The 14,797-nt window shown below is 47.9% G+C and overlaps 1 protein-coding gene across 3 annotated transcripts in view; it reads right to left on the reverse strand.

The window, feature by feature from the left end:
* The window catches only part of SH3BP2 (SH3 domain binding protein 2), a 128,275-nt gene that overhangs the window by 56,104 nt on the left and 57,374 nt on the right, over positions 1 to 14,797 (reverse strand). For 2 of the 3 annotated variants that reach the window (XM_029064040.2, XM_029064038.2), the window contains exon 2: positions 6,590 to 6,642. The exons of the other annotated variant lie outside the window; for it this stretch is intronic. Coding sequence is in view for 1 of the 2 variants with exons in the window: in XM_029064038.2 (XP_028919871.1) it covers positions 6,590 to 6,642 (53 nt within the window). In the remaining variant the exon portion in view is untranslated. The remainder of the gene's footprint in view (positions 1 to 6,589; positions 6,643 to 14,797) is intronic. 3 annotated transcript variants of the gene reach the window in all.

A 14,797-nucleotide genomic window follows, 5' to 3' on the forward strand; every position in this document is an offset into this window, starting at 1 on the left:
TGTAAATATAAATACAGTGATATTTAAGAAAGATAAATGCTAATGTAAATAAATGACAGGTATGGACATGAGCTCTGTGGAGGTGGGGGTGAAAAAGATGCAAATTCAGGTGCAAGGGGAATGCAGAATAATAATAATAATATTAACAGCAATGGGATTTGTTAAGCACTTACTATGTGCCGGGCACTGTACTAAGTGCCGGGATAGATACAAGCAAAGGGACTGGAAGAAGAGGAAATGAGGACCTAATCAGGCCTAGTTTTCCAAAGGAAAAACATAAAGTCGGGGAGAGACGGGGCCTGGGCGTCGGAAGAACCTGGGGTCATAATCTTCGCTCCGCCATTTGTCTGCTCTGTGACCTTGGGCAAGTCGTTTCACTTCTCCGTGCCTCACCTCTCTCATCGGGAAAATGGGGATCAAGACCGTGAGCCCCACGTGGGACAGGGACTGTGTCCAACTTGACTACCCTGTAACTAGATGTCCATCACCTTGATTCTATTATTTTGTTAATGAGATGTACATCACTTTGATTCTATTTATTTGCTATTGTTTTAATGAGATGTTCATCCCCTCGATTCTATTTATTGCTATTGTTCTTGTCTGTCCGTCTCCTCCGATTAGACCGTGAGCCCGTCAAAGGGCAGGGACTGCCTCTATCTGTTACCGATTTGTCCATTCCAAGCGCTTAGTACAGTGCTCTGCACATAGTAAGTGCTCAATAAATACTATTGAATGAATGAATGAATGCTTAGGACAGTACCTGGCACATGAGGAGTGCTTAACAAATAGCATTAAAAAAAAGAAATGCAGAAGGTGGTAGGGGGAGTGAGTGTGGGTGGAGGGGAGGGGTGAGGAGGGTGAGGTCAAGGTGAGGAGGGAAGCTCGTTCCTGGGGAAGCCCCAAGACGAAGGTTTCACATTCCCGAAACCAGGAAAGCCTCACGGCCAAGCCCTAGAACAGCCTGGAAATTCAGCTCCTCTGCAGTAACGGAGCCTGTTTTGCCCTTCCGCCCCCCCCAATTTCTGCTTTGGGACGGAAGGAAATCCCCACCGCCAACCCCTCGGGGCCATCTGGGGCTGCAAGGTCTCCCACTCTCCCTTCCACATTAAACATTAACCCGCTGGCCGGCTGGGTGACCTTGAACAAGCCACTCAACCCCTCTGGGTCTCACTTTCCTCCGAATAACAACAACATTAAGGACCGACCGTATGTATTAAGAACTTGCTACGTGTTGAGTAAAATATAAAGCCATCAGATCGGATGAAGTCCCTGCCCCACGTGGACCTCACGGTCTAAGAGGAAGAGAAAAATAGCTATTTATGTCCATTTTATAGACGAGGAAACCGTGGTAACCCAAAGATAAAGTGCTTTTTCCAAGGTCAGAGGGCAAGCCAGGGGGTTAAGCTTTTAAAATTTTTTTCTAAATTTGGTATTTGTGAAGCACGCAGTGTCAAGCACTGCACTACTACTACTACTGATGATAATGTCGGTATTTAAGCGCTTACTATGTGCCAAGCACTATTCCAAGCGCTGGGGGAGATACAAGGTAATCAGGTTGTCCCACGCCGGGCTCACAGTCTTCATCCCCATTTTGCAGATGAGGTAACTGAGGCCCAGAGAAGTAAAGTGACTCGCCCACAGTCAAACTGCTGACAAGTGGCAGAGCCAGGATTCGAAACCATGACCTCTGACTTCCAAGCCCGGGCTCTTTCCATTGAGCCACGCTCCTTCTCTAAACTCTAGAGTAGATTCAGCTCTAGAGTACTAAACTCTAAATTAGATACAAAACAAGACTGTTGGACAGTCCCTGTCCCTCCTTGGACTTCCGATTTAAGGAGGGAATAATAATAATGATGGTATTTGTTAAGCGCTTACTATGTGCTAAGCACCGTTCTAAGCACTGGGGTAAATACAAGAAAATCAGGTCATCCCACGTGGGGCTTCCAGTCTTCATCCCCATTTTCCAGATGAGGTCACCGAAGCCCAGAGAAGTGAAGCCCGATTAGACCGTAAGCCCGTCAAAGGGCAGGGACCGTCTCTGTTACCGATTTGTCCATTCCAAGCGCTTAGTACAGTGCTCTGCACATAGTAAGCGCTCAATAAATACTATTGGATGAATGAATAGTAAATGCTCAATAAAGATCACTGGTTGTTAGGCTGACTGTGTTCCGTTGCTTCTCTGACCTCTAATTTATTTTAAAATCCACCTTACCCTCTACAGTCTAAGCTCCTTTTTTTTTTGGATGACATTTGTTAAACACTTACTATGTGCTAAGCTCTGTTCTAAGCAGCGTGGCTCAGTGGAAAGAGCCCGGGCTTGGGAGTCGGGGGTCAGGGGTTCGAATTCCGGCTCGGCCGCTTATCAGCTGTGTGATCTTGGGCAAGTCACTTCTCCGTGCCTCAGTTATCTCATCTGTAAAATGGAAATTAACTGTGAGGCTCACGTAGGACAACCTCATTATCCCGTATCTCCCCTAACGCAATCAGGTTGTCCCACGTGAGGCTCACAGTCTTAATCCCCATTTTCCAGATGAGGTCACTGAGGCCCAGAGAAGTGAAGTGACTTGCCCACGGTCACCCAGCTGACAAGTGGCAGAGAAGGGATTCGAACTCATGTCCTCTGACTCCCAAGCCCGGGCTCTTGCCACTCAGCCGCGCTGCTTCTCACAGTTTTAATCCCCATTTTCCAGAGGAGGGAAGTGGGGTTTTGTCCAATGTCACAGAGCAGACAAGGGGCAGAGCAGGAATTAGAACCCAGGTCATCCATTCCCAGGTCTCGGCTCTTTCCACTTAGGCAACTGGAACTAGTGGAAAGAGCCTGGGCCTGGGAGTCATTCATTCATTCAATAGTATTTGAGTGTTTACTATGAGCAGAGCACTGTACTAAGCGCTTGGAATGGACAGAGGATCAGTGTGGCTCAGTGGCACGAGCCCGGGCTTGGGATTCAGATGTAGTGGGTTCTAATTCCGGCGCCGCTGCTTGTCAGCTGTGTGATTTGGGGCAAGTCACTTCACTTCTCTGGGCCTCAGTTACCTCATCTGGAAAAGGAGGATTAAGACTGTCACCCCCATATGGGACAACCTGATGACCCTGTATCTACCCCAGCACTTAGAACAGTGCTTGGCACATAGTAAGCACCTAACAAATACCATCATCATCATCATTATTATTACTCCAGCTCTCCTATTTGTCTGCTCCGTGACTTTGGCCAAATCACTTCACTTCTCTGGGCCTCAGTTCCCTCATCTGTAAAATGGGGAATAAAACCGTGAGCCCCACGTGGGGCAATGACCGTGTCCAACTTGATTATTTGTATCTACTCCAATGTTTAGAACAGTGCCTGGCACAGTCGTGCATTCAGTCGTGCACTCATTCATTCAATAGTATTTATCGAGCGCTTACTATGTGCAGAGCACTGTACTAAGCGCTTGGAATGTACAATTCGGCAACAGATGGAGACAATCCCTGCCCAATGACGGGCTCACGGTCTAGGTACATCTACACAGTATATAGTAAGCACCTAATAAATACCAAAATCATTATTATTAATTACGATTATTATAACCACCCTACCTCCAAACTCCATCCACTGGCCTCCTTGGTCACGATGCTGACAAAGTTCCCGCCATCCCCATTATAATAAATTTCTTTCAGACATTTTCCTGACCGCGCTATCCAATGTGAAGCAGCATAGTGTAGTGGACAGACTGAGCTCCCCTTTTCCCTCTGCTCCCTCTACGTCCCTCTTCACCTCTCCTCGGCTAAACCCTCTTCTCCCTCCTCTCCCTCCTCTCCTCAACCTCTCCCTTCCCCTCCCCTCAGCACTGCACTCGTCCGCTCAACTGTATATATCTTCATTAACCTATTTAGTTTGTTAATAATAATGTTGGTATTTGTTAAGTACTATGTGCAGAGCACTGTTCTAAGCACTGGAGTAGACACAGGGTAATTAAGTTGTCCCACGTGAGGCTCGTGGTCAATTCCCATTTTACAGATAAGGTAACTGAGGCACAGAGAAGTGAAGTGACTTGCCCACAGTCACACAACTGACAAGTGGCAGAGCCAGGATTCGAATGCATGACCTCTGACTCCCAAGCCCGGGCTCTTTCCACTGAGCCACGCTGCTTCTCTGTGAGATGTACGTCGCCTTGATTCTATTTATTTGCTATTGTTTTAATGAGATGTTCTTCCCCTCGATTCTATTTATTGCCATCGTTCTCGTCTGTCCGTCTCCCCCGATTCGACCGTGAGCCCGTCAAAGGGCAGGGACTGTCTTTTTCTGTTGCCGGTTTGTACACTCCAAGCGCTTAGTCCAGTGCTCTGCATAGAGTAAGCACTCAATAAATACTATTGAATGAATGAATGAATGGACAGGGCACGGGCCTGGGAGTCGGAAGGTCCTGGTTTCTAATCCCAGCGCTGCCACTTGCCTGCTATGCGACCTTGGGCAAGTCACTTCACTTCTCTGGGCCTCAGTTCCCTCATCTATCAAATGGGGATGGAGACTGTGAGCCCCACATGGGACAGGGACTGTGTCCAACCCGATCTGCTTGTATCCACCCCAATGTTCATCACAGTTCCTGCACATAGTAAGTAGTTAAAAAAATAGTATTATGATTATGATTAATAAATGTAAATGCCAGAATTTCTTATAGTGCTTTTACTTCCAGATAAATGATTCAAAGTTTACACTGGCTCAAACTCTTCCCTCTCCTTGAACTTTAGAAAGGTTTTGACTGATGTAGACAGACGAAAATCTACGTCAATTTAGTTTCAGATAACGGCAGATCTATTTAGCACAATGGCAGATCTTTAGCGTGTCAATACAAGGTGGCTTTCTGCTTAATGAGCTACGAAAGATAACACTTAAAAAAACTACATTTTTGCACAGGCACTCATAAAAATATCAACTCATCTTACCATAGGTTTATAATAATAATAATAATAATGTTGGTATTGGTTAAGTGCTTACTATGTGCAGAGCACTGTTCTAAGGGCTGGGGGAGATACAGAGTAATCAGGTTGTCCCACGTGAGGCTCACCGTCTTCATCCCCATTTTAGATGAGGTAACTGAGGCCCAGAGAAGTGAAGTGACTCGCCCACAGTCACAGAGCTGACAAGTGGTAGAGCTGGGATTCGAACCCATGACCTCGGACTCCCAAGCCCGGGCTCTTTCCACTGAGCCACGTTGCTCCTCTACATACATTGTTATTTGATTAGGCAACTAATTACTGTGTTTTATCACTTAATTCATTTACATTGCTGGGGTGGTTTTTTTGAATCTTGGAAATGCGTCGGCGAGCTTTTCTTTCTTTCTCAGGACCTGGGTTCTAATCAATCCACTGATGGTTATATATCGAGTGCTTACTTTATGCAGAGCACTGTACTAAGTGGTTGGAAGAGAACAATATAATAGAGTTGGTACGTATGTTCCCTGCCCATGCCAAGCTCCAAGCTCTGTCACTGGCCTGCTGTGTGACCCTAAGTGTGGCTCAGTGGAAAGAGCCCGGGCTTGGGAGTCAGAGGTCATGGGTTCGAATCCCAGCTTTGCCACTTGTCAGCTATGTGACTGTGGGCAAGTCACTTCACTTCTCTGGGCCTCAGTTCCCTCATCTGTAAAATGGGGATTAAGACTGTGAGCCTCACGTGGGACTACCTGATTATTCTGTATCTCCCGCAGCGCTTAGAGCAGTGCTCTGCACATAGTAAGCGCTTAACAAATACCAACATTATTATTAACCTCCCGGTGCCTATCAAAACAGGGAGACAATTACTGTCCTCCCTCATGCGGGTCAGGGACTGTCAGGCCGTCGTATTTATTGAGCTCTTACTTGTACAGAACACTGTACTAAGCACTTGGAAGAGTATAACGGACCCATTCCCTGCCCACAACGAGCTTACAGTCCGGAGGGGGAGATGGATATTAATAGAAATAAGCAAAATTACAGATGTGGACATCAGCGCTGCGGGGCTGGGAGGGGGAAATGAATTAAGGGAGCGAGTCAGGGTGATGGAGAAGGGATGGGAAAAGAGGAAAGGAGGGCGCAGTCAGGGAAGGCCTCTTGGAGGAGACGGGCCTTCGATAAGGCTTTGAAGGTGGGGAGAGTCATTGTCGGTCGGATACGAGGAGGGAGGGTGATCCGGGACAGAGGGAAGACTTTCATTCAATATTCAATAGTATTTATTGAGCGCTTACTACGTGCAGAGCACTGGACTAAGCGCTTGGAATGAACAAGTCGGCAACAGATAGAGACGGTCCCTGCCGTTCGACGCGCTTACGGTCTAATCGGGGGAGGCGGACAGAAAAGAACAGACAGACAAGACGCGGGCGAGAGGTCGGCGGCGAGATAGACGAGATCGAAGTAGAGTGGGAAGGTCGGCGTTAGAGGAGCGGAGTGTGCGGGCCGGGTTGGAGTAGGGCTGAAGGGAGGTGAGGTAGGAGGGGGCGAGGGGACCGACCGCTTTGAAGCCGAGGGTGAGGAGTTTCTCTTTGTGTGCAACCTAATTATCTGCCCCTGCTTCGGACAGTGCTCGGCCCCTAGGGTCTTCCAAAATACAAAATTACGTGTGCTACATTTTTAACTTACCCCTGTAAAGAGAGGCCAAAGATCAGAACCAATGGAGAAGCAGAAATGTCAATCTAAAAAAAAAAGGGGAAATATTTTCATTCTCTCAGCAAAAAATGATCGAAAAATGATTTAACCTGCATTAAGTCAATCAGTGGCATTTAACTGAGCACTTTCTCTGCGCAGAGCACTGTACAAAGGGGTTGGAAAGCAATGATATAATGGAGTTGGTAGACACGTTTCCTGCCCACAACGAGCTTACGGTCTGGTCTAGAGAAGCAGTGGGGTTTAGTGGAAAGAGCCCGGGCTTGGGAGTCAGAGGTCGTGGGTTCTAATCCCGGCTCCGCCATTTGTCTGTTGTGTGACCTTGGGCAAGCCACTTAACTTCTCTGTGCCTCAGTGACCTCATCTGGAAAACGGGGATGAAGACTGTGAGCCCCATGTGGGACAAATTGATTACCTTGTATCTACCCCAGCGCTTAGAACAGTGCTCGGCACATAGTAAGCGCTTAACAAATATCATTACTTTTATTATTATTAGTGGGAGTAAACGTCTTATAGAGGAGGAGAAACGGAAAAGGTCCACAGCAGGATTCTTTCCAGGACTTCAACTACACTCAGTGCGCAACAGTGATTTTTGTTTTTTTCCAAATGGTATTTGTTAAATGCTCACTATGTGCCGGGCACTGTACTAAGCGCTGGGGTAGATACAAGCTGATCAGGTTGGACACAGGCCAGGTTCCACATGGGGCTTATAGACATAATCTCCATTTTACAGATGAAGTAACTGAGGTACAGAAAAGCGAAGTGACTTGCCCAGTGTCACAGAGCAGGCCAGAGAAGTGGCGTGGCTTAATGGAAAGAGCACGGGCTTGGGAGTAAAGGGTTGTGGGTTCTAATCCCGGCTCTGCCACTTGTCAGCTTTATGACTTTGGGCAAGTCACTTCACTTCTCTGGGTCTCAGTTCCCTCATCTGTAAAATGGGGATGAAGACTGTGAACCCCATGTGGGACACTCTGATTACCTCAGCACTTGCAACAGTGCGTGGCTCAGTGGAAAGAACCCAGGCTTGGGAGTCAGAGGTCATGGGTTCGAATCCCGGCTCCACCACTTGGCAGCTGTGTGACTTTGGGCAAGTCACTTAACTTCTCGGTGCCTCAGTTACCTCATCTGTAAAATGGGGATGCAGACTGTGAGCCCCACGTGGGACACCCTGATTCCCCTGTGTCTACCCCAGCGCTTAGAACAGTGCTCGGCACATAGTAAGCGCTTAACAAATACCAACATTATTATTATTATTAGGCCTCAGTTACCTCATCTGGAAAATGGGGATTAACTGTGAGCTTCACATGGGGCAATCTGATGACCCTGTATCTCCCCCAGCGCTTAGAACAGTGCTCTGCACAGAGTAAGCACTTAACAAATACCATTATTATTATTATTGTTGGCACATAGTAAGCGCTTAACAAATACCATCATTATTATTATTATTATTCAGTCACAGAGCAGGGATGAGAATCCAGGTCCTTCTGATTCCCGGGTTACTAGGCCACGCTGCTTCTCTCTTATAACAGGGCAATTGTTTAAAGTTACGAGTGAAAAGCCCACTTTTAAATTAAAAGTGTTAAAAAGATTAAAAAGTCCGAAGAGGCCCACCCTAACCAGTCCCTGTCAGTGGAAAAACACCCAACAAATCTCGATTTCTCCAGCAAGTTCTTTCTGGGAAGATCTCTGGATAAATCAATCAATCGGAGTTATTGATCGCTTACTCTGTTTGGAGCTCTGTACTAAGCAGTTGGGAGAGGACGATTCAAAAGAGCTGGCAGACATGATCCCTTCCCAAAATGATCTGACGGTCTAGAGAGATTCCTCCTTCCTTCCTTCCGCCGTATTTATTGAGCGCTCACTGTGTGCAGAGCACTGTTTGGGAGAGTAACTAGAAAGCCAAACAGACCGTGAGCCTGCTCTAGCCTGTGCGCTCGTCTCAGGCAGGGAATGTGTCTCTTTATTGTTAATTGTTGGTTAATGAGGAGTCCATCCCCTCGATTCTATTTATCGTGATTAAGTTGTCATGTTTTTGTTCCTCTGTCTCCCCCGATTAGACTGTGAGCCCGTCATCGGGCAGGGATTGTCTCCATCTGTTGCCCAATTGTCCATTCCAAGCGCTTAGTCCAGTGCTCTGCACATAGAGAGCGCTCAATAAATAATAATAATAATGTTGGTATTTGTTAAGCGCTTACTACGTGCAGAGCACTGTTCTAAGCGCGGGGTGTAGATACAGGGGAATGAGGTTGTCCCACGTGAGGCTCACAGTCTTCATCTCCATTTTCCAGATGAGGGAACTGAGGCCCAGAGAAGTGAAGTGACTCGCCCACAGTCACCCAGCTGACAAGGGGCAGAGTCGGGATTCAAACCCATGACCTCTGATTCCCAAGCCCGGGCTCTTTCCACTGAGCCATGCTGCTTCTCTATTGAATGAATGGAGGAATGAATATTGCTATAATGTACTCTCCCAAGTGTTTAGTACAGTGCTTTGCAAAGAGTAGGCGCTCAATAAATACGACTGAATGACTGATGAATGAATCAGCAGCAGTGGATTCAAAGTGGCCCCTCTAGACTGTAGCAGCGTGGCTCAGTGGAAAGAGCCCAGGCTTTGGAGTCAGGGCTCATGAGTTTGAATCCCAGCTCTGCCACTTGTCAGCTCTGGGACTGTGGGCAAGTCACTTCACTTCTCTGGGCCTCAGTTCCCTCATCTGTAAAATGGGGATCAAGACCGTGAGCCCCACGTGGGACAACCTGATTCCCTTGTGTCTACCCCAGCGCTTAGAACAGTGCTCTGCACATAATAAGTGCTTAACAAATACCAACATTATTATTAGTAATCGCCCCTAAATACCCTAGGTTTGTTGTGGGCAGAGAACGTGACTACCTACTCTGTAACAGCGGTCTCTCCAAAGGGTTTAGTACAGGTCTGTGCACACAGTAAGCGCTCAATAAATACCCTTGACCGACCGAATGCTCTGTACACAGGAAGACGGAAATTTATTTCTATTAATGTCCGCCTCCCCCTGTAGACTGTAAGCTCGTTGTGGGCAGGGAATGTGTCTATTGTTATACCGTCCTCTCTCAAGCGTTTAGGACAGAATAAGCGCTCGGTAAATACGACTGACTGGCTGACTAAATTCGATGTCCCCGCCTCCTCGCTTCGCAGGACCGATCGGAAGCGAGTGCCGTTGGCCTCCGTGGCACGGGCACGGTCTCCGGGCCCAGGAGGAAGCCGAGTTTGCCCTCGTGGGTTTGGCGGGCAGCGGGGCCCGCGGCGGCTACGAGGCCGAGCGATTGGGCTCGCTGCCCGACTCACGCGGCCACCCGGAGCTGGGCCGGCACCGGGGGGAAGCGGGGTGCTGGGTGGTCCCGGCTGTTTGGAGCAAGCCTCCTTTTTCAATTTTTTTTCCCTTTTGATATTTAAGCGCTAACTCTGCGGTAGGCGCTGTACTGAGTGCTGGGGTAGATACAAGCTAATCAGGGCACAGCTCCTGTCATTCATCCAACTGTATTTATTGAGCGTTTACTGTGTGCAGAGCACTGTACTAAGCACGTGGAAAAAACAATTCAGCAATAAAGAGACAATCCCTGCCCACACAGGGCTTATAGTCTAGAAGGGGGGAGACAGACATCAAAACAAGTCAACAGGCATCAATATAAATAGAATTATAGATTTATATACATCAAAATAAGCTTACTGTGTGCAGAGCACTGTACTAAGCACTTGGAAAAAACAATTCAGCAATAGACAATCCCTGCCCACACAGGGCTTATAGTCTAGAAGGGGGGGGACAGACATCAAAACAAGTCAACAGGCATCAATATAAATAGAATTATAGATTTATATACACCAAAATAAGCTTACTGTGTGCAGAGCACTGTACTAAGCGCTTGGAAAGTACAATTCAGCAATAAAGAGGGACAATCCCTGCCCACACCGGGCTTATAGTCTAGAAAGGGGGAGACAGACATCAAAACAAATAAATAGGCATCAATATAAATAGAATTATAGATATATACACATCAAAATAAGCTTACTGTGCGCAGAGCACTGTACTAACTGCTTGGAAACTACAATTCAGCATTAAAGAGAGAGACAATCTCTGCTCACATTGAGTTTACAGTCTAGAAGGTGGGGAGACAGAAATCAAAACTAATAAACAGGCATCAATATAAATAAATAGAATTATAGATATATATATTCACATCAAAATAAGTAAACAGGCATCAATATAAACAGAATTATCGATATATTCATATAAGTATACACTTATATACACACACATATATAAAAGCATAGTCACTTATATACACATAAGTGCCATGCGGAGGTGGGAGGGGGATCTTGACAGATGAGGTCACTGAGGTCCTGAGAAGTGACGTGACTTGCCCAAGGTCACACCGCAGACAAGTGGCGGAGCCGGGATTAGAACCCAGGTCCTCTGACTCCCAGGTCTGCGTGCTCCCCACTAAGCCACGCTACTTCCTTCCCTCCTGGGAGGGGGGAGCTCAGACCCAAGCACAGAGAAGGAGCCCAGCCTTGTGGAAAAACCACAGGGCTGGGAGCCACGAGACCTGGGTTCTAATTTCTGATCTGTCGCTTGCCTGCTTTGAGACCTAAGCCCCGTGGTGCCTCAGTTTCCCAATCTGTATAATGGGTAGGAAATAGTTCTCCCTCCTCCTTCGACTGTGAGCCTCATGTGGGACAGGAACTGTCTGATTCAATGGTTACTTAACTACTCTGGGCCTCTGAGCCTCAGTTTCCTCCTCTGTAAAATGAGGACTGTGAGCCCCAAGTGGGACAGGGACCGTGTCCAACCTGATCTTGTATCTACCTCGGCAGTTAGTACAGTGTCTGGCACATAATAAGCGCTTAAATTCGACAGTGCTCTGCACATAGTAAGCACTTAACAAATACCAACAATATTATTATTATCTGAAGGTCGATGTTGACCGGTTACCAACAATAATAATAATACTAATGATTAAACTTCCCCCTCCATATATACCAAACCGCCACTTTCCCCATCCTCAAAGCCTTACGAAAGTTACATTTCCTCTGAGATGCCCTCCCTGATTAAACCCTTTTTTCCATGGCTCCCTCTCCCTTCTGCGTGGCTCTGTACCCTTTGGGCATTTGATATTCACCCAACAGCATTTATGCACAGGTCCATTAATTATTATGAGTAATTTTAATAATAATAATGTTGGTATTTGTTAAGCGCTTACTATGTGCAGAGCACTGTTCTAAGCGCTGGGGTGGACACAGGGGAATCAGGTTGTCCCACATGGGGCTCACAGTCTTCATCCCCATTTTACAGATGAGGTCACTGAGGCTCAGAGAAGTGAAGTGACTCGCCCACAGTCACACAACTGACGAGTGGCAGATCTGGAATTCGAACCCATGACCTCGGACTCCAAAGCCCGGGCTCTTTCCACTGAGCCGCGCTGCTTCTCCAATTTTATATTGACGTCTGTCTCCCCGTCGAGACGGTAAGCTCGCTGTGGGCAGGGAATGTGGCTACCAACGCTGTTATATTGTACTCTCCCAAGCGCTCAGTATGGTGTTCTGCACACAGTAAGAGCTCAGTAAAACAAACCAAACCAAAATACTATCTACCCCAGTACGCTCCTCGCTTACCTGATAACACAACTATTCTTCTTATCATCGTATCCCGAATATGCTCAGGAGCAAGGGGGTGGAGGGGAAGGATGTGTGTGTGTGTTTTTGCTTGTGTTTTTTCCCCCATTAGACCGTAAGCCCGTCAAACGGCAGGGACCGTCTCTATCTGTTGCCGACTTGTTCATTCCAAGCGCTTAGTACAGTGCTCTGCACATAGTAAGCGCTCAATAAATACGATTGAATGAATGAATGAATTTTGGGGGGGCGGGGAGGCGTTCGTTCCATGGCTCCCGGGGCAGTGGTGGTCAGTGGAAAGAGCCTGGGCTTCGGAGTCAGAGGTCATGAGTTCGACTCCCGGCTCTGCCACTCGTCAGCTGTGTGACTGTGGGCGAGTCACTTCACTTCTCTGGGCCTCAGTTACCTCATCTGTAAAATGGGGATTAACTGAGCCTCACGTGGGACAACCTGATGACCCTGCATCTCCCTCACCGCTTAGAACGGTGCTCTGCACATAGTAAGCGCTTAACAGATACCAACATTATTAATAATAGTATTATATATATAATAATAGTATAATAGTATTTATTACTATGCGCCAAGCACTGCTCTAAGCACCGGGGTCGATACGAGATAATCAGCCCGTTTCTCACACGGGGCTCACCACCGCAATCCCCATTTTCCAGATGGGGTATCTGAGGCCCAGAGAAGCCAAGTGACTAGCTCAAGGTCACACAGCCGCCACGTGGCAGAGCCGGGATTAGAACCCAGGTCCTTCTGACTCCCAGGCCTGCTTCTCTGAGATGCTGCTTCTCTGAGACGGTCGGAGAGAGGACAAATTCAACCGAACATTCAGCTCCGCATTCGGCAACTTCCTCCCATTCCCCTTATTGCTACGTCCCCTAACAGGGTCTGCCCGACTCCCAAGTTAAATTGTAAATTTTACTGGCAGGAGATGAAGCTCGTTCATCGGGCACAATTTCCCAAGAGCTAAATTAATAATAGTAATAATAATGTTGGCATTTGTTAAGCGCTTACTATGTGCAGAGCACTGTTCTAAGCGCCGGGGGAGATACAGGCTCATCAGGTTGTCCCACGTGAGGATCACTCTTAATCCCCGTTTTCCAGATGAGGTCACTGAGGCCCAGAGAAGTGAAGTGCCTTGCCCCCAGTCACCCAGCTGACGAGTGGCGGAGCTGGGATTCGAACCCACGACCCCGGACTCCCACGCCCAGGCTCTTGCCACTGAGCCACGCTGCTTCTTCAAATTCCAAGCTGTGCCCTCAGAGGACACTCCGGAAACATCACCGATGATAAAAAGGGGCAGAAATCGATAACCTCCCGAGAAGCAACACGACCTACCGGAGAGAGCCCGGGGCGTCAGAGATCCGGGGTTCTAATCCTGCCCTCAGCCCGCTGTGGGACCTCAGGCGAGTCACTTCGCCGCTCTGGGCCTCGTCTGTAAAACTGGGGCTTGAAACTCAATTCTCCCTTTCTCCTAGACTGTGAGCCCTGCGTGGGACAGGGACAGTGTCCAGCCGGAACAGCCAGTGCTTAGAACAGCGCTTAACACGTACTAAACCAATTAGACTGTGAGCCCGTCAATGGACAGGGACGGTCTCTATCTGTTGCCCAATTGTCCATTCCAAGCGCTTAGTCCAGTGCTCTGCACAGAGTAAGCGCTCAATAAACACTACTGAATGAATAAACCACTCAACAAATACCCCAGGTGCAATTACATTCTCTCAGTTCCCTTGGAGACCGAGGTCATGAGTTCGACTCCCGGCTCTGCCACTTGTCAGCTGTGTGGCTGTGGGCATGTCACTTAACTTCTCTGTGCCTCAGTTTCCTCATCTGTAAAATGAGGATTAAAAGTGTGTGAGCCCCACGTGGGACAACCTGATGACCCTGTATCTCCCCCCAGCGCTTAGAACAGTGCTCGGCACCTAGTAAGCGCTGAACAAATACCAACGTTATTATTATTATTGTTGATGCTGGTTTTTTCCACCCTGGCACCCGAATTGACTCCGTCCCATCCCCGTAGCACACCCTGAAAGACATCTGAGAAGGAGCGTGGTTCAGTGGCAAGAGCCCGGACTTGGGAGTCAGAGGTCATGGGTTCGAATTCCGGCTTTGCCACTTGGCAGCTGGGTGACTGTGGGCAAGTCATTTCACTTCTCTGGGCCTCAGTTCCCTCATCTGTCAAATGGGGATTAACTGTGAGCCTCACGCGGGACAACCTGATGACCCTGTATCTCCCCCAGCGCTTACAACAGTGCTGTGCACAGAGTAAGCGCTTAACAAATACCAACATTATTATTCTTCCCACTAGGCCACGAGAAGGAGACCCAATCGACCGGACTCCCGCACCACGACCCACCATTCCTCACGGAAAGGAACGGTCCACAACTGCCCCGCTGAAAGCCGTTATTAAACGATCACCGTTTCTCTTTACTTCCTCTCCCTCCTGCGTCGTGCCCTATGTACTAGAATTTGTAATAATTATGATGGTTACGGTATTTCTTAGGCGCTTACTACGTAGCATAGTTCAGTGGAAAGAGCCC

The sequence above is a fragment of the Ornithorhynchus anatinus genome, chromosome 4, assembly GCF_004115215.2.
Source record: "Ornithorhynchus anatinus isolate Pmale09 chromosome 4, mOrnAna1.pri.v4, whole genome shotgun sequence".
Taxonomy (NCBI): Eukaryota; Metazoa; Chordata; class Mammalia; order Monotremata; family Ornithorhynchidae; genus Ornithorhynchus; species Ornithorhynchus anatinus.